Raw genomic sequence first — 18602 nt, 5'->3', positions numbered from 1 at the left:
TTGCCGGTTCTCCGAACTACTCAAAATTTCCGCTACCGGTTCTCCAGAACCTGTTAGAACCTGCTGGATTTCACCCCTGATACATACACATAAACACACACATATCTTCATTCATGTACACATGCACTAGATTTCTTTCCTTCTTCCTGGAAGATTAATTTTATCCTAATGTAAAAAATGAGTCTTTCGTAAATCTGAGCTTTGTGAAATGCAGAGCCCTTAGCCTTTGTCTTTCCAAAATAGAACAGAACTGTTCCATGGAGGGAGAGAATCTCCCCATCAAGTCTCGTAGATTTTTGGCTCTGGATAAGAGAAACTGCTGTACCTTAAACAGCTACGATTAGTTATCATTGGAATTCAAATAGATATAATTCAAAGTTAATTTGTTTCTTTCGGGAGTCTTCACTTCAGATGAAACTTCCTATTTCCATTATTTTCCTGTTTAAGTCTGTGAAAATTCTTTTGTTTTTTCAAGTTGTCCACTATTTGCTTACCCTCTTTCCCTAATTTCAAGTTCCTTCCATTACTTGTCCCATGACTGTAATCTCACCTAAACAGTGTTGAGCACATCCCACACAAATCTGAAATACGAGCTGGACATATTTGCAATTTTAATATTTAGCAATAGCAATAGCAATAGCATTTAGACTTATATACCGCTTCATAGTGCTTTACAACCCTCTCTAAGCGGTTTACAGAGTCAGCATATTGTCTCCAACAATCTGGGTCCTCATTTTACCCACCTCGGAAGAATGGAAGACTGAGTCAACCTTGAGCCTGGTGAGATTCGATCTGCCAAACTGCTGGCAGTCGGTGATCAGCAGAAGTAGCCTGCACTACTGCACTCTAACCACTGCGCCACCGTGATTCATTTATTATATTACAGTCCAGGCTGGCTTTATCCTAAGGCCAAGTGGGCTCTGACTTAGGTCATCAAAGTTTATGGAGCAATAACACTGCCCCTCCATCCAAATCATTCTGAAAATCCAAGTCTTTGGTGGGAGGTGGAACCATCAGTGTGGCCCAGAAGTGCCATATTGAGCCGCCACTGATTAGAGCATATGTCTCCAACCTTGGCAACTTTAAGACTGGAGGACTTCAACTATATAAATTTGAAATTAAAAAAAAAATAAACTCCCAGAATTCCCCAGCCAGCAAAGCTGGGAGTTGAAGTCTGCCAGGCTTAAAGATGCCAAGGTTGGAGACCCCTGGATTAGAGCTCAACTCACTGGATTTATGATGGAGGAATGAGCTGCTCCCATTCTGTCTCTTGGAGTTGACTTGGCACTTAATTCACCTATCCAGAGTCTTTGTGGTGGACCTGTCTTGTATCTCCTTTAGTAAAAGTGCACTGGTGATAAAAAAGCTTAATCTTAGCTTCTACTACAAATACACAAAGAAGGACATTTATTTCTTTTATTTATCTTTAAACCTGTCCTTCTTTCCCCGAAATGATTTGTTTTGATCTTTTCCGAGTCTCTTATACATTAATTATCCCCAATTCTTGCTCTGTTGAAAATTTCTTATGTCAAGTGATTCGTAGAGAATGTTTTTGTAGGAACGCTCTTTGGAATGTGTGATAATTGCCAACATATTAAGCCAGAAAAGATAAAGTATGGTATGTGATCATCTTTTCCTCTAAACCCACTTTATAGAGTATAAAATAAAAGGAAAATACCCAGAAGACTTGCCTTTTTGCCATTGATCCAGTGCTAGTAATAATAATCCAATTAGTTGGTGGCCAGAGTTCCTATTCCACACATTTGATGATCTTGGAAATCATAAAACTGAAACCTTGTTAATGTGGAAAGTTATTAGTTTGCTAGGAATATAGAGAAGAAGATGTTAAGACACTAACACCTTATATTCAGCATTATAGCTGTCTGGAAAAAATACTCTAAGTAATCCATTATGAATTGCTATAATGTAACTGGATCTCCTTGCTGTAACTGGACCCAAGACAATTAGTAATCAAAGTACACCTATAGTTTAGATGAAATCAGCTGTACTTCAGGCTTCCTGACTGATAATTTAGAACCATAATTACCATCGTCCCCCCCCACTTCTCTCTTAATGTGACTCAATTGTGCTTCTGTCATCGCAAGTTATTCTAGAAACTAAGGAAGGACTGCTCATTTCCTAGATATTTACCACACTGTGCACAAATTAGAGGCAGTGTCACATGTACATCTCAGATTCTCTATTTCTGGTGGGTTTCACGTAAATTCTTAAAGCTACTTGAGCATTAGTTTATTGTGGCTTAATAAAGCAGACTATATTATATTTGGCTCGAGGGATTCATTCCATGAGATGCCAAGTTCCAAAGGCAGCTTTGAAAGTATAGCTGGGTTACATAGAGCTCTCTGTTAGTGGCTTAGAGGAGTAGTTCTGATGTGGGTGGATCAACAATTTTAGCAAAAGTAACTCCTGCCTAGTCTTTAATGTCCCACTTGCCCAAGGTGCTGAAGTGCCCTCAAGCAAGACATGCCACAAATCTTTCCCAAGAGGTTCACTGGATATTGGGTATCTTGTAGACTCTCCACCCTCAATGCAATTATTGCTTATACTAGGAGGGAATTGTAAACACATTTTTTTTAAGAATTATAGGACAATTATTTCTCTACTTAATGGTCATTATTTCACATTTTCCTATTAACAGAGACAACCACCGCAAGGTTATAATCTTGGACACTTATGTTTCCTGCCAGATGTGGAAGGAAATATTGATGCTAACACAAATCAAGCTATATTTTTGTTATGCCAGGTTCCATTCCACAGTGGTAACGACATGTCCTAATAGTTACTTCAAGGCATGACTGCAATATGGTTTTGCCATAATTTCAATTTATAAGCCTCTGTTTAAACAATTGTATAAAAACATATTGGATAGAAATTCTGTTTGGTCAGTTTGGGTTTTTATTTTTTTTTTCCAATGATGATATCAAAAAAATGCTACTTGTCTAATTTTAGCCCTTGGAGGTTATCACCCAGTCCCCAAAAAACACAGTGAAAATTTGGCTGTTATTTTTTGAAGAATTCTTTTGGGCTGAATTCATCTTATCCTACCCCATGGTGTACTGCCAACCTCTCCTAAAAACACTTTGTAATATAGCACTGAAGAGTTTTTCTCTTCAAAAAAGAAAAAAAAAGAAAGAAAGAAAGCATACTGAATTTAGAAAAGCCATTGGATCACAAGCAATTTAGCAATTTGAAATCTATATAATATTTTTAATTGAAAATTTGCATCAAAGTTCCTTTTCTTTCTTATGGGGATATCACATAGGAAAGTGCATGTAAGTAGTATTTACTATAGTCGTAGATTTTATAAATGTGCAATCAAGCAAGTTTTCTTCATACTTAATTTTGCTTGCAGGAATGCATACTCAGAAAATAGAGAATTGTGATTAAGGCCAAGTCTAAGTATCTGGCAGGAGATAGGCTGGTGCATGTACCAACCAGGTTAGGTGCCTTTGTTCTATGAGACTTGTGGCAGTGTAAAGTTTGCAGAATCCAGCCAAATTGGGGGCTTTTTTTCTGGGCCCCGGAATTTTTCTGGTTGCAGAGGTGTGGGGTTGGACCCAGGGCTGAGTGCTGCAGGTTGTGTAAGTCCTGCAGCCACTGCAATTAGACATATCCACCATTTTACTTCTAGAAAATGGCCACTGTAGGAGTTGTTCTGTGAAAGGTCAACAAATAAGCTGGACCAGACTTTGGAAAGGCTGTTGGGATTGACTGTCTTCCAAAGCTATCTCCTAAAAAACAATTATGGAGCACTGAGAAGAAATGCAGGAGATTTCAGGAATATGTGGAGTTGAGCACTGGTGTTATTTGAGAAGGAGAGAGGAAGTGGGTTCTTTTGGTGAGAGGTGGAGATATTTGGGTTAGAACTATAGAGTTCATTCCCCCCAACCTAGGCAAAAGTGGGATTCTGAAGAGTTGAGAAAAGAAATTGTACGGAAGATTGCAGGTCATAATTTGGTGGGTGGATGATTGTACCGAGTTACCAAGTACTCTGGAAAGCAAAGTACTCTGGAAAGCAAAATACTTTGGAAAGCAAAGTACTCGGGTTAATTGCTGGGGTGTGGTGGAGAATTGTGAAATAGATGTCTAGAATAGATTTCCCCAAGGTAATAATTGAAGTCTGGGAAATGGGAGGGGAACTGAAAAAGGAATGAAGATTGGGGAAGTTGGCAGAGGGACATTTGGCAGAAGGCAAAGGACAGGCCACTCTTGGGGAAGGGGGCTGATCATCTGAGCCCAATTCCCAACCAGTTCCCTTGCCTGAACCCAGAATCCAAGGTACTACATTATTGGAGGCCATTTGCTCCAGATTTTGCCTTTTGATGCTGAATCTGGCTCACATTACAAAAAGCTGGCTGAGTGAAGAAGACAGTAATATTAGAAAGCTACCTTGTTATTTCCAATTTTCTCTTTTCAGGAAAAGTGGTAAACCTGGAGATACCTGGAGATAGAGATATTTATTTTTTTTTAAAAAAAATTATATAGCTATCTATCTGTGAGGCTCACAAATTAAAAAAAAAACAACAACCTTACAGTATAAAAATTATGAAGTTAAAACATAAATTAACCAAGAAAACATAATGTAGGAAAGTACCAGCCATCAATTTAAAACAATAAAGACACTTATTTATTTAATGTCGTTTTTATTATTTTTATAAATAACCGAAGGCGGTGAACATATCTAATACTCCTTCCTCCTCCTATTTTCTTCACAATAACAACCCTGTTGAAGTTGGTTGAGCTAAGACAAAGTGATTGGCCCCAAGTCACCAGCTAGTTTTCATGCTTACGGCAGGACTAAAACTCAGTCTTCTGATTTCTAGCCTGAAGCACTAGAGGGTTCACTAATGGCGCAACTAAGTTTTTAGTTCCCTGAAAGAAGTGTATTATTTGGACTTTTCTGGTCAACTTTCAGGTCTGAATATGTTACTGTAACTGGATTGCTCACTTCTGTGATTGAGCTGTGGTGGAAATGGGATAGAGTGTGGGGTCCTTGGTGATTTCAGAGCTTGACTGTTTTCTTGCAGAAATTTCATGACTCAATTAGGTAACATCATCAGTTCCAAAATGGAGTGAGGTTTGCTCCCTGTTTGTATACAAATGGCTTACCCTGTCAGTGTGAGTGTGAGTGTTCTTGGTAGTTCCTTGATTAAGCTGATGTTTACAGAGTTGATAGTAAGTTGGGATAGAAATTATGCAATGTCTCCTGTTTTTGCAGGATTTCTTTCTTTTTTGATACCATTGATTATGGTATCCTATCGCACTGTCTCCAGGAGTGGGAAGTGAGAAGTAGTGTTTTACAGTAGATCTCCTTTTTTCAATATGGGAGATTCTAGTCAGTGTTAGTGTGGGGAGAGATCACGCCTTAGGGGCAGGGGTGGGTTCTAATTACCTTTACTACCAGTTTGCATTGCGCCCGTGCACTCTTCTGCGCATGCACAGAAGCTTCTGCGCATGCGCAGATCACCTATGATGACATCTGGGTCAGTGGGCGGGACCTCCTGCCGGTTTTACTACCGGTTCTTGCGAACCAATCCGAACCGGGGACAACCCACCACTGCTTAGGGGCCTTTGTTGTAGAATACTGCATAGTTTGATACTCTCATACTTCTTATTTAAATCTATATGAAGGTGCTGATTTAGGTCACATTTTAGTTTTGTCTCTTTGCAAATAATACTCAGCTATACACAAGCTCAAGCTGAACAGGAAAGACGGTAGAGGTTATATCCTGGTGCTGTTAGAATCTGGATGGAGAAAATCAAACTCAGATTCAGCATAAGGAAGGTAGAAGTTGGTTGTATTCTATTTCCAGGGATATACTATCTTTGGTAGGTAGTGAAGTCACATTCCTTTGTGTACAAGTGGTTTTTAAGGTGGGAGTCTGGAGCTTCTGCTCATGGGGGAGGGGCAGCTGTGGCCAATAAGGCTTTTTTTATAGTTACTAAGGGTTCCCAGATTATGATTATTCCTGCTTACAGTCATTGTTGCGTTAATCATCTCCTGCTTGCATTATTGCAACTTGCTTTACATGGGGATGTAGTTGAAGACCACCTGGGAGCTTTACTGGGTCGAGAATGCAGCAGTCTGAGTTGTGATGGGAGTGCCATGTAACACATGTGCTTAAAGGGCTGTAATTTGCTACTGGGTGCAGTTCTAGGTTCTCACTTAAATGGCTCAAGACCATTAGCTATACAACTATCATCTTCAGAACCTTCCTTCTGCCTGCCCAATAAGGTCAGGAAAGATAGGCTTATTCAGACCCTCTTGTCTTAAGAATTTTTTTAAAAAAACAAAAAAAAGTCTTGAGACAAATTCTGATAGAATGAATAAAAGCAATGAGACCTGTTTTATGCATGTTTTTTTTTTTAATTTTAGAATGTGCCTTGCATGCTGAGCATTTTTGTAATTGTACTTTTAATTGTTGATGGTTATCTTGTTGGATTGTTTTTTTTTGTTTAACTTTTAGTAACAAAGAGAATATTAAGCAGCTCAGAGTTCTTCTGGACTGCAGGGAAAAAGAGCCCTAGTACAGAAGGCAAACAAACAAACAAAATTGCCCAAAGTTTTGCTGATTTCAATAGGAAATCCTGTATTTCAGACAACTGTCAGTTACACATGATTTATTTTATTTATTTGATTTGATTTGATTTTTATACTGCCCTTTTCCAACAGGACTCAGGGCGGTGGACAGCCAAAGTAAAAACACAACATACAAAAATTAAAAGAGTTTAAAAGATATTAAATAACGTCGGCCACAATTTAAAATAACCCAATGATGGTAAACTGATCGTTGCAATTTATTGAACCTTCGGTGAAAATATGCTTCCTTCAGTTTACAGGACAGGTGGCTACCCAATGGATGGGGGATGGAATGGAGTTTTGCTAATTTCCCTTTCCCTTTGTAGGATATTATTATCATTATCATTTACTTAATATAAATAATGGTTACTTACTTTACTTTACTTAAGACAAGTTTACTTACCATAAAAAAATAACAACTCTAAGGTGCTTTAAAATACTTGTTTCAATGCCAACAGAATTTAGTTTTCATTGATAGTTTGATCTATGTAATTGTACTGAGGGAAGAGAGGTGGAAAGATCCTGTTGAAGCTGAGTTTTTTTTAAAAAAACTTTTGAATTTCAATGCCTTTACTGTACAATAGTGGGCAACAACCTTATTGCTCCGTTCATTGACTTATGCATTGTTTGGGAATTTTGAAACTCAATGTGGAAACCACATTGCCTACTCTGCTTCAAAAAGGATATTTCTGAGAATCCAGCACATAGTTGATGAGTCTGAGATAGCCACAATTATTTTTTAAAAATCTATTAAACATAATTTTGGATTGAGAAGGTTGTATGAATTTAAAATTTATCCAGAAATACAACACAATCTTCTTATTGTGGTTAATAGAGAATACATATCAGTTTCTAGATGAAATAGAATAAGATTAAGAATATACGTAGACCAAAAATAATATTAATATATATTAACATTAATAATAGAGGAATTTTCCATGAACACTCTAATCCCCACATATTTACAAATGTTTCAAGCCTTAACATAATGCGAAGATCAAAATTCTTTTTAATTCTGGAAAGATAAATGATTGGCAGTGGTGGTGGGAATTTTTAGTCTAATATACTGTATGTCCAGTTTTTAATGGCAGAAAAATAAAATAGTTCAAGCTTCGGACATTTTCAGGATGACCAAAGTCTTTTTGTTTTTCATACTTGGAATGGAGCATTTAGGCATTTTCATATTCCTATTCTGTCTCTGTTTCTATTCTGTTTCTGTCTCTGGTTGATTGTGTGACTATAGAATCATGTCATCTGTGTATACAGAATTAGTATCAATAAAGGAGAATATTTGTAGCTCAGGTTTGAAATGATGGGTCTTTGATGCTCTCTGTGATTGATTCTTTTCTTGCAGATGTTTTATTACCTAAACTAGATAACATCATCAGTGTTCATTCATTCAGCAGTTATGAAACATCAGCAAGAAAACAATCAAGCTCAGAGAGCATCAGAAATAATATTCTTTGGAAAAAGTAGACTTGCTTCAGCATACAAATTATATGACTGATGTAAGTGTTGTCTAAGGGGGTTCTCAATCATCCAGGTCATGGTTGTGTTTTTTCCAGGTAGATTTGTTGTTGTTGTTGTTTTTTTCTTTGAAAACATTTCGCTTCTCATCCAAGAAGCTTCTTCAGTTCTAACTGACTGGTGGGGAATGGTGGGGATTTCCCACCAGTCATTTAGAACTGAAGAAGCTTTGTGGATGAGAAACAAAATGTTTTCAAGGAAAAAAAACCCCCAAAAATTCTAATTGCCTTTTGGGAAAAGCTCCTTTGTGATTGATATGAAGACCATGAGAGTTTTTATCATAGAATCCCCTATTCACATAGTCATTGTTCATACATAATTGGTGTTAGTATGAACATGATTTCTCCACAGGAGCCTCTATTCAATAGCATGCCCATGACAGCCATATAAGTGTCTCAGCAGAATACTTTGAATGTGTAGCCAAAGGCCTATATGTTACATGGTCTGTACAACATTGGAAAACTTAATATTATATAGTTGAAAGCTGAGGTGAAGTGTTTGTATATATTCTTGTCACGTGAGTTATGCCTTGGTTGGAGCAAGATTTGTATGGTTCATTTTCTGTTTAAATGGAAAACATACTTGCGGGCAAAACTATTTCTAAAATAAACACTTAATTCTGTGTTACATCGTTGAACCTGCAGTGTAACATTATGTGGTTTCAACTTCAACCTTTTAACAAGAAATTATTTATGTAAGCTGTCAAAGCCATACAATATAGGTGATTGTGGGGGGGAAAAAAGAAGAAATTGAAGCAAAAAAGGTGCATTAACAACATTTTTTGACAAGCTCTCTTGCTGGCCTTTTCTTGTCTGTATAAAAGAATTCACTGAAGGTAAATTATTCATGACATCACCTTAGATTTCCCCCAGCTTTTATTCCCAGCCTGTTGAAATTAATCACAACGTGAATCTCAGGAGAATACTTCAGTGTTTGATAACACTTTCACAGAACAGAGATTCCACTGTGCAGTTGTTAGGGCACACTCATTCACCAGTATCGAACCTCAGGAGAGGACAACGTTTGCCCAGTGTTGGCTTAAAGTTTGGTCTTTTTGTGTTTTCACATCAGGTTAAGCAGCAGAGTAGCAAAATTTAAAATGACATCTTTTCTGTTTTGCTTACATATCATTTTTCCACAAGGAGAGTTCTATTACTTAAATGCAGTCTCTATTACTTAAATGCATCTCACTTATATGTGGCATGCATTTCAGAAACCATACACAATTTTGTGAAAAGTGTTCTGTTCTTTTCTGAAGTGCATTTTCTTTATTGGTTGGTTAACACCATGAAGGCTGCCCAGAAGAGGCTGCACTCTAAAACCACAAGCAAGCTGTTGAACTAACACAGCTCACTACTCCATAGATCAATAGATATACAGTTATTGCAGGGGTGAAATTCGGACAGGTTCTGGAGAACTAGTAGCAGAAATTTTGAGCAGTTCAGAGAACCGGTAGCGGAAATTTTGAGTAGTTTGGAGAACTGGCAAATACCATCTCTGGCTGGCCCCAGAGTGGGTGGGAATGGAGATTTTGCAATATCCTTCCCCTGCCATGCCCACCAAGCCCACAGAACCGGTAGTAAAAAAATTTGGATTTCACCACTAAGTTATTGCCTATACAAGCATATACGTGCCCCTGTGTGCACACACACACACATACACACACTATAAAAATGTAAATGTATATTGGGAAAAAAAACAGATTACAGCAGAAATATAAAATAAATAAATAAAATTGTTTAAAAATAGCAATATTGATCAGATTTGGCCAAAGTACTGTACTGAGTCAGGCTGTTTGGGGAAGGTTCATTTAATATTCTAACTAAAGTGATCCACTCTGAGCCTTTCCTAAAGCTTTGTTAGTGAACTGGAGGAGCACAAAATGATTTGGAGGGCTTAGTAGAGTTTCCTGGCCAACAGCTTTAATTTCTAATCAGAGTGAAAATTCTCAGCCAGGCTTTCTGATCTCAGTGCTTGGGGAGTGGGAAGTAATATTCTGCAGATTTATTCCAGGATTATTTCACATTAACTCTAATGAGTAGAAATATTAAAAGAGTCCCATGGAGTGTGTGGGGCCTAAGAGGATGTAAGATTTGGAAAATGCTGGTTTATAATTTTGTGCCTTTGGCATTGTAGATCTCACAGCCCTTGTTTTCATGTTTCATTTTTGGGACTTTGGTACCAACTAAACAAAACACAAAACTTCTTTAAAATATGTCTATGGAGATTCTCAATCATTTAGGCCCAAAGGTGCATTTTTTCCAAAAGGAAACTGGACGTTCTTGGGTTTTTTCTTTGAAAACATTTCACTTCTCATCCAAGAAGCTCTTTCAATTCTGGATGAGAAGTGAAACGTTTTCAAAGAAAAAAACCAAGAACATCCAGTTGCCTTTTGGGAAAAAAAGCACTTTTGGGTTCTTTAAACCAGGGGTCTCCAATCTTGGCAACTTTAAGACTTGTGGACTTCAACTCCCAGAATTCCTCAGCCAGCTTTACTGGCTAAGGAATTCTGGGAGTTGAAGTCCACAAGTCTTAAAGTTGCCAAGGTTGGAGACCCCTGGTTTAAACTATTTAAATCCATCATAGCTCCTCTACTTGTGTCCCTCGGAAATTGGGCAGGCTTCTCCCCTTGAATGATTATAGCATTTATAAAAAAAATGAATATGAATAAGAGTTCCACCAATCTTGGGGGATTGTAGGTCTTTCTAAAGCTCTCTTTGTGGAAAAGGAGGGAGTTTCAAGGGAAGGGAAAAAGGATCCTCTCCTTCATCTGTTATGTTAAGATTGTATTATGATTTCATGTATTAAGGTTTCAAGTGATGGGAAAACTCTGCTTGAGATCCAGGGGAAATGCTATTAGTCAAAGCAGACCATTCCAGAATACATTAAAAAAATGGATTGATTGACACAAAGCTGCTGCTTCTCATTACATTATAATAAAAAAGTGTTAAAATGTCAAAGGGAATTCAGGTTTGGTCCTGTCAGTGAACATGTCATCATTTTCTTTTTTTTAGCTGAGGAAGCTCTGAAACATATCCTTTTCCTTCTATACAATATATCTCTGTACTGGAGAGGGAAAGAATTTGGTGTTGTTGGGTTTTGTTTTGTATTTTATGCATGCATTCGTTATACATTCCCTGCCCCATACATTTTCCTCCAGATTATTTACTGTGGAATTCTTTAAATCATTTTTTTTTTAAATAAATGCAATGAATTAATATACTATTTTGCCCCTGGGGAGTTCTCCAAATATATAGAAAGCTTTAATTTTTGTTGGCCCCATTTTTCTTCTAGAGCCAACCATCCAAATTTATTATTAGAGGAACTTGTTTGAAGAATAGGAAAATAATCATTGATGCTAAAAAAAAAGAAAAGAAAAGAAAGAAAAGAAAATTATGTAGAGCAATCTATTGAGCTCAGTACCTGGGATATTTGAAGCAAAAATGTCACAGGTGGTTGATAAATATGACTCTAAGTAAAAGTCATTTGCTGAATTATGCTCAGAAGATCTACTGTCTGCATTTCATTATTTATTGTTCTGTTGTTTTTATGGATTCTCTATTCTTTTTTAAAATTCCGTTTATTTGAATCAATTTTTCTTTTAATTCTTTAACATAAATCTCACTATCACTGTTTGCAATGCCTATATGGCAGCTGGATAGACAAGGAGTGGAAAGAATCCAAAACCATGCCTTTTGTTCCTTCCAGTTGAACTTCCAAGCTTGTTCAATTGTGACATGACAAATGAGTCCTTGGTGCTGTCTGAGCTTGCTTGTTTTCTTGCAGATGTCTCATTACCCAAACTAGGTAACATCATCAGTGCTACCCTAGTTTGGGTAATGAAATGTCTTCAGGAAAACAAGCAAGCTCAGAAGGCAGCAAGGACTCTTCATGTCAACCCTGAGCTACAAATATTCTCCTTTATGAATAACAGAATAAGTACACTTTCAGCATAAAATCTTTTTCCACTGCCATATCTTACCATAACTTTTATGATAAGGACATGTTTTATTAATAAATATTAATAAATATTAATAAATATTAATAATTATTAATATTGCAAGTTGGTGAAACTTTATGGGTTATGAGACCAGTAAAAACTCCAAATCAGAGCGAAGATGATGATGGTGATAATGAGGATGATGATGTCCTTTCTTGTTAGTTTTTTAAAAAGGGAGGGAAAGTTTCTAAAACTACCTCATCATACCTCAGAAACATTTAGCTCTCATATTTAATATCCTGAATATATCTCAGTATGACATAATTAGGAATTAGAATTGTCCAATTTAAATTCACTAGTTTATAGAAAAATATAATTTAATTTGGATCAACAGAAACATCAAGAGTCAAAGGTATAGGACTAAAAAAATACGGTCAGCTGAGAAAACACAAAGGGAGAAAATACTAGATTTATTCTAGGCTGATACTTAAGCCCCCACTTCTCAGTTCTCAGTCTTTTGACTAAGTTCAGATATAAATATATTATATCCTTGCCAATTGTTGAAAGTGAGCTTGGGAAAGCATAGCGTTCTTATTTAACAAAATACTGTATATATCACTATATACAGTATATACATACACACACACGTGTGTATATGTATATGTTAACATATATTAGTGTGCGCTAATATATGTTAGTGTGTGTGTATGTGCTATTATATTTTAATTCTGTAGAACAATTGGGTAATAACTGATAACCTGCTAAAGTATATTGAGATTCTTATGAATGCCAATCCTACCAGTTCATCTATTGATTTTGATAATGTATTTTACTGCAAACTCTGAGATTAGACCAGATAGTTGTAAGGAACTATCTGCATCCCTATGGAGAAACATAAGAAATGTAGGTGAAAAGGACACAAACAGTTTGAATAATAAGCTTTATAAATAAGTTAGGAATCTGCTTTACTTACTACAGCACTCTAATACAAAATATTAATTCCCTAATTATGTGCATGAATTTTCAATAAATGATTGTGAAGACTAAATAGATCCTGCCTATACGGAAAAGTCTGGCAGTTTTGCTGTCAGAAGAGGTACAACAGATATCAGTAGCATATGCCTTGAGTATCAAACCCACAAAAGTTGAAAAAAGCCTGAACTATATTTTACAAGTTATCTACTACATGAGCTGCAAGAAAGATGAATGAGAATCTGGCAAGGGAACTCTATGGATTAGGCTCAGTGAAGCAAGCGGTGACTTGTGCTGATTTAGCTCCAGTCCGATCCTGTCCCTAGAGAGTTTGGCAGAATTGGCCAGCTCCACCTGATTTGCCAGGAAATCTTCACCCCACCCCTGGCAATGCCAACTTCCTATTGTAGAGAGGGAACATTCGGCGTCAGACATACTGTCTGTTTAGAGATCTTAGTGATAGATTTGGAGAGCTCTGCTGTAACCCAACCATTTGTAGTTCTTAGATGGGCTTGCTTTCAAAAATAAAGTGTCAGGTTGTACTCAGCATTTTGATTCTCTCATTTCCATCAGAACGCACCTGGTTGGATCTCTCAGATCCTACAACCTTGGTTGGTGGTAGAGGAGTGTGCCCCACCAGAGTTTTCACAAAGTTACCTTTTATCAAAACAGTAACAACTTTTTGGCCTTATCCTAAATGGTGCCAAGACATACTTCAGTAAATAAGCAACATACTGCAATGTATTGTTGTAAGCAAACAGACAGACATTAGTTTGAAATATTTATGCTTTAAAGACTTTGTCTTTGGTGATTGTCTGAAGATGTAATGGCATTCATGCATCTGCCCAAAACTATGTGAACTTTTGATTAAATCTATGCTGCCTTCTGTTCTATTTTCCTGCTTGTTGGCTTTAGCTGCTGTATGGTTTTTGCTATGTAGATTTATAGAGAGGTTTTATTACTGATAAAATAATTTATTGTAAATTATTTTCTAATTATTTCTATTTTTGAAACCCTAATAAGTTTAAAAACTACATGAATAAAAAAACATCACATTTACTTGAAAAGAAGATAGTCTTGAATTTAAGAGAAACACACAATCCTACCCAACAAGATTGGAAATAAAAATTATTCTTCTCTTGCTCATCCAGGGTCACCAACTCCATCTAAAAACCTATTTAGGAAATTTCTCTTCCAGCCAATAAACATTTGTTTTACTTACACATACACAAACACACACTCTTATTCATACTATATAAGTATGTAAATGCCACTTAAAATCCACACTAAAAACAAAAAGATAGAACAGAAGAAGAAATGTTTTGAAGTGTTGAAATTAATGACTTCTAATTAAGTACTAAAAAAATATTTCTTTTATAAATTTAACTGATTCTCCATATTTATTTTTTTATTTTTATTTATTTCATCAAGCAAGTATTAGATAACAGATATAAGTATAAACATGATTATGAATACATGAAATGGATACGAATAAAAGGGAACATTAGGACATGGACGGTAGGCATGCTGGTGCGCTTATGCACGTCCCTTACATACCTCTTAGGAATGGGGTGAGGTCAACAGTAGACAGTCTAAGGTTAAAGTTTTAGGGGTTTGGGGAAGAAGCCACAGAATCAGGTAGTGCATTCCAGACATTGACCACTCTGTTGCTGAAGTCATATTTTCTGCAATCAAGTTTGGAGCGGTTTACCATAAATTTGTATCTGTTGTGTGCTCGTGTATTGTTGTGGTTGAAGCTGAAGTATTCATTGACAGGTAGGATGTTGTAGCAGATAATTTTATGTACTATGCTTAGATCAGACCGAAGATGGCGAAGTTCTAAGTTGTCTAAGCCCAACATTTCAAATCTGGTGGCATAAGGTATTCTGTTGCAAGCAGAGGCATGGAGGACCCTTCTCGTGAAATATCTCTGGACTCGTTCGATTGTATTAATGTCCGATATGCAGTGCGGGTTCTAGACAGATGAGCTGTATTTGAGAATTGGTCTAGCAAATGTTTTGTATGCTCTAGTTAGCAGTACAATATTACCAGAGAAGAAGCTACGCAAGATTAGGTTAACAACTCTTAATGCCTTTTTGGCAATGTTGTTACAGTGAACTCTGGCACTTAGATCATTAGAGATGAGTACTTCAAGGTCCTCGACAGAGTGAGGGTCATCTACAAGGTGATATCCACCCAGCTTATATTTTGTGTTCTGATTTATTTATTTTTTTTGCCAATGTGTAAGACAGAGAATTTGTTGGTTGAGATTTATATATGAATATGGAATATGCATATTCCAACCACATACTCTTACAAATCCCTGTCACACACAGACACACACAAGTCCCTCATGTAAAGATACTTTGTCTTTTTAGCTGAAAAACTCAGAGGGAAGAAAATAAAAGGATGGAGATGGGGGTAAGGTAAAAAGAAAAGGGATGGTGGTAGTGGTGGAACCTGAGCTGGATGGTGATGACAAGAGAAGAGTTAACTGAACAATCAGCACCAAATAAAAAATGTGGGAGAAACTCCAAATGTTATTGAACCATTTGAAGGACAAACTTCTCTAGGATTAAAAAGGGACAGATGGAATTCTTGAGCAAACAGAATATGAAGTTTCCTCTTGATGGAAATTGGGTTGAGATTACACAAAATATGTCTTTGTGGTGTCATCAAAACCATACCGATGTAAGAAATTATATAACATTTCTATTAGACTCAGTAAAAATTATCTTTGGCAACATTATAACTTCAATAACTTGAGCAGCTTCATTTTGTAAAAATATGAACTTCTTCTCTGTTCTATGGAAGTTCTCTGAACCTTAGATGATTCACCCAGGGTCATTTTCAGAGCAATCCTAAAATGCAACACCATGATATTCCTTTTCCAGCTCAATTGCAGCTCTCCAATAAAGCAAACTGAAGTAATGCAAACAATAAAGGATAGGTTTTTTTTTTTTTTTCATTTTAGGTTGTCCAGGTGCCAAAAAGAATGAATTTCTGACCAGTGTTCTAGATGCACTTTCCACAGATATGGTGCATGCTGTTTCTGATCCTGCAGTGTCTTCCAGCAGGTGGGTTCTTCTTTCCCAAAAGGAGTGGACATCTCCTCCTTTTTGCAAAACCTGTGCAGAATTTTGCTGTCGGACAAACTATTTTCACTTCTCTCACTGGTTCTGTGGTGTTTATCAGCATTCCCTTGTTAATTATAGGCCACAACATCCACTGATAATCCATTTGAAATGGCTGAAAAATATTGGTGCAATAACAGAAATTAAAGAATTACATAATTCATCTAAAATAAGAACTGTATTTTACACAATAACATCTCATGCTTTTGTTGTTTTTAGTATCTACATTTTATCTATCATAGATAAAATAATAGTATGAATTTGTTCCATATAAGCACAAAGTAATCGTTATTGGATTTTTTTTAATGCAGCAAACTTGAATATAAAGTATCTGATCTTGTATGATTTATGTTATTATTTTTTTTCCTGCTGTTTTTATTCTGTTGTTGTATACTGTTCAAGATTGTTTAGAATAGAATGGTACAGAAATGTCAGCAGTAAAAATAAAATTTAGCAGAGCATAGTCCCAATTAAAATTACTTATAAGTAAAATGCTTTGAAAGCAAAGCAACTTAATCTGCTCATGACTAACTCAATTTTGACCAGATTGAATGGGAAGTACTCTTAGCTGGGTTTGGGCCATAGGACTATGGAAATTAAAGATCCCAGACTCTACTCTGGAAGAGTGGTGGGTAAGAAGACAAATTTGGGTCTACTAGTACATCTCTGTGTGTTTTGTACAAGGTTGGCCAGGATTTCTATGTAAGATCCAGAATTCATCAGTTTAAAACAAACTCACTGACATAATTAATTATGAGTTTAAGTCTTAAATAAGATTAAATCTACATTTAACTTGCTGCCTGCCAACTGTCAAATAACAAAACACTTTTACAAATTAAGTTGCTGAAAAAAGAGTGGCTACAGAAAAACCAAACTCAAATATTTTTACATGAAGGTATATGCATTTCTGCTGCAGCCCTGTATTTTGAAAGCCCCCTTCTTAAGGCTAAGTTAGTGCCCATCCTGAAGGCTTTTTGGAGATTGGTAAAATTGAGTTTAGGGAGGGGTAGGGAGATGCCATCTGTTGTTTGTATTATAGATTTGGATTTGTGGTATTATTTCAGTTTTAATTGTGTTTTTAGAATTTTTGTTCTCATTGTAAACCATTGGGAATCCTAGTAGGTTATGGGAGGGAGGGAGAGAGGGAGGGAGATTGACAAAACAGTACATTCCAGATGTTTTAGCAGCCCCATTAATACCTGGAAACTTAAGAACCTTAAGAGTTGCAATGGACAAAGTGAAATGAACAATTCAATTTCATTTGGAATGAAAAATAGAATAAAGGTTAGTATTGTTTATATGTATAAATTGTAGAATGAAGAAATGAAATATTCAGACTTGTGGGTCCAGGTTTTAAGAAACGTAAAACATGTGCCTTTAAAAAATTTAAAAAAGAAGTCAATTACCAAAAATATTATTTCTTCAAAGACATTTTTAAAAAGTTGCAAGTCATATTTTTTGTGATGGTATTATTAGAAATTTTACCAAAATTTCTAGCACTGAATATCAATTGGTTTTGTCCAGCCATAGCTTTGTTTTGGTCTCAAATCATAACATATATTAAAATATTATTGTCAAAAAGCTATAACAGTTAAAGATGTAAATGTGATCTTAAACTTTACTATGGATATTGCCATTTTATGAAAAGTTTTATGATATTCTTCAGCAATTAGAAAGAAACAGCCCCCTGATATTAAGGAAAAGATTCAAGATACCGTATGAGTTAGATGTTTTTGAAAAGTCTTTATATTCAAAAATGGATGGGAGATGGAACAATCTGTTTTTATTTCATCTTGATTCAATAGGAAACCTAAAGACAATTATTTCCATACTGATACTAAATTGATATTATGTGGATCTTTATTGTTTTTTATTATTAGGTTCTTAATATTTTTTATTAATTTATTTTAATCACTGTAATATATGCAAGTTCTTTTTTCATTGTATAACCACTACTGTACTGTATGTTTTTCTGTTAATATAGTTTATCTTTCACTGTTTAAAAAAACTAAATTTGATTTAAGGAGGAAGAAATATTTTAGAAGTAAAGGTCCTACAAAACCGGCTTATTTAAGTTGAATTCAAACTCTTATTTCCCAATGAAAATGTCTTGAAACCAAATGAATTTAAAATCCATAATTCATCTAGTTATTTACAATGCAATTCATTTGTGTTTTGGATTTAAAAAAACAGAATTGAGACATAGGTCACAGTAACTGGCAAATGTGATCTAAAAAAGCAGAGACAATGAACATATTTTTTATTCAGAACATGCCTATAATATGGAAATTAGATGTACTGATGCATATGATAACTTGTTTGCTTTAATAACATTAAATGTTTAATCCTACACATGTATTCTAGAATTAGTCCTACTGAGTGTAATAATAAAACTATATAGAACTGAAGGAAGTGTAGGCATAAAAGC

At 35.8% G+C, this 18602-nt stretch overlaps 1 protein-coding gene across 1 annotated transcript in view; it reads left to right on the top strand.

The window, feature by feature from the left end:
- SMOC2 (SPARC related modular calcium binding 2) overlaps nucleotides 1-18602 on the top strand; it is a 130875-nt gene that overhangs the window by 97792 nt on the left and 14481 nt on the right. The window contains exon 10 of the mRNA XM_070951204.1: nucleotides 16015-16117. Within this exon, the coding sequence (XP_070807305.1) occupies nucleotides 16015-16117 (103 nt within the window). The remainder of the gene's footprint in view (nucleotides 1-16014; nucleotides 16118-18602) is intronic.

The sequence above is a fragment of the Pituophis catenifer genome, unplaced genomic scaffold (genome assembly GCF_029215685.1).
Source record: "Pituophis catenifer annectens isolate HBS135680 unplaced genomic scaffold, rPitCat1.0.hap2 SCAF_1, whole genome shotgun sequence".
Taxonomy (NCBI): Eukaryota; Metazoa; Chordata; class Lepidosauria; order Squamata; family Colubridae; genus Pituophis; species Pituophis catenifer.
Note: the sequence above shows the minus strand (reverse complement) of the source record. Positions and strands in the feature narration are given on the sequence as shown.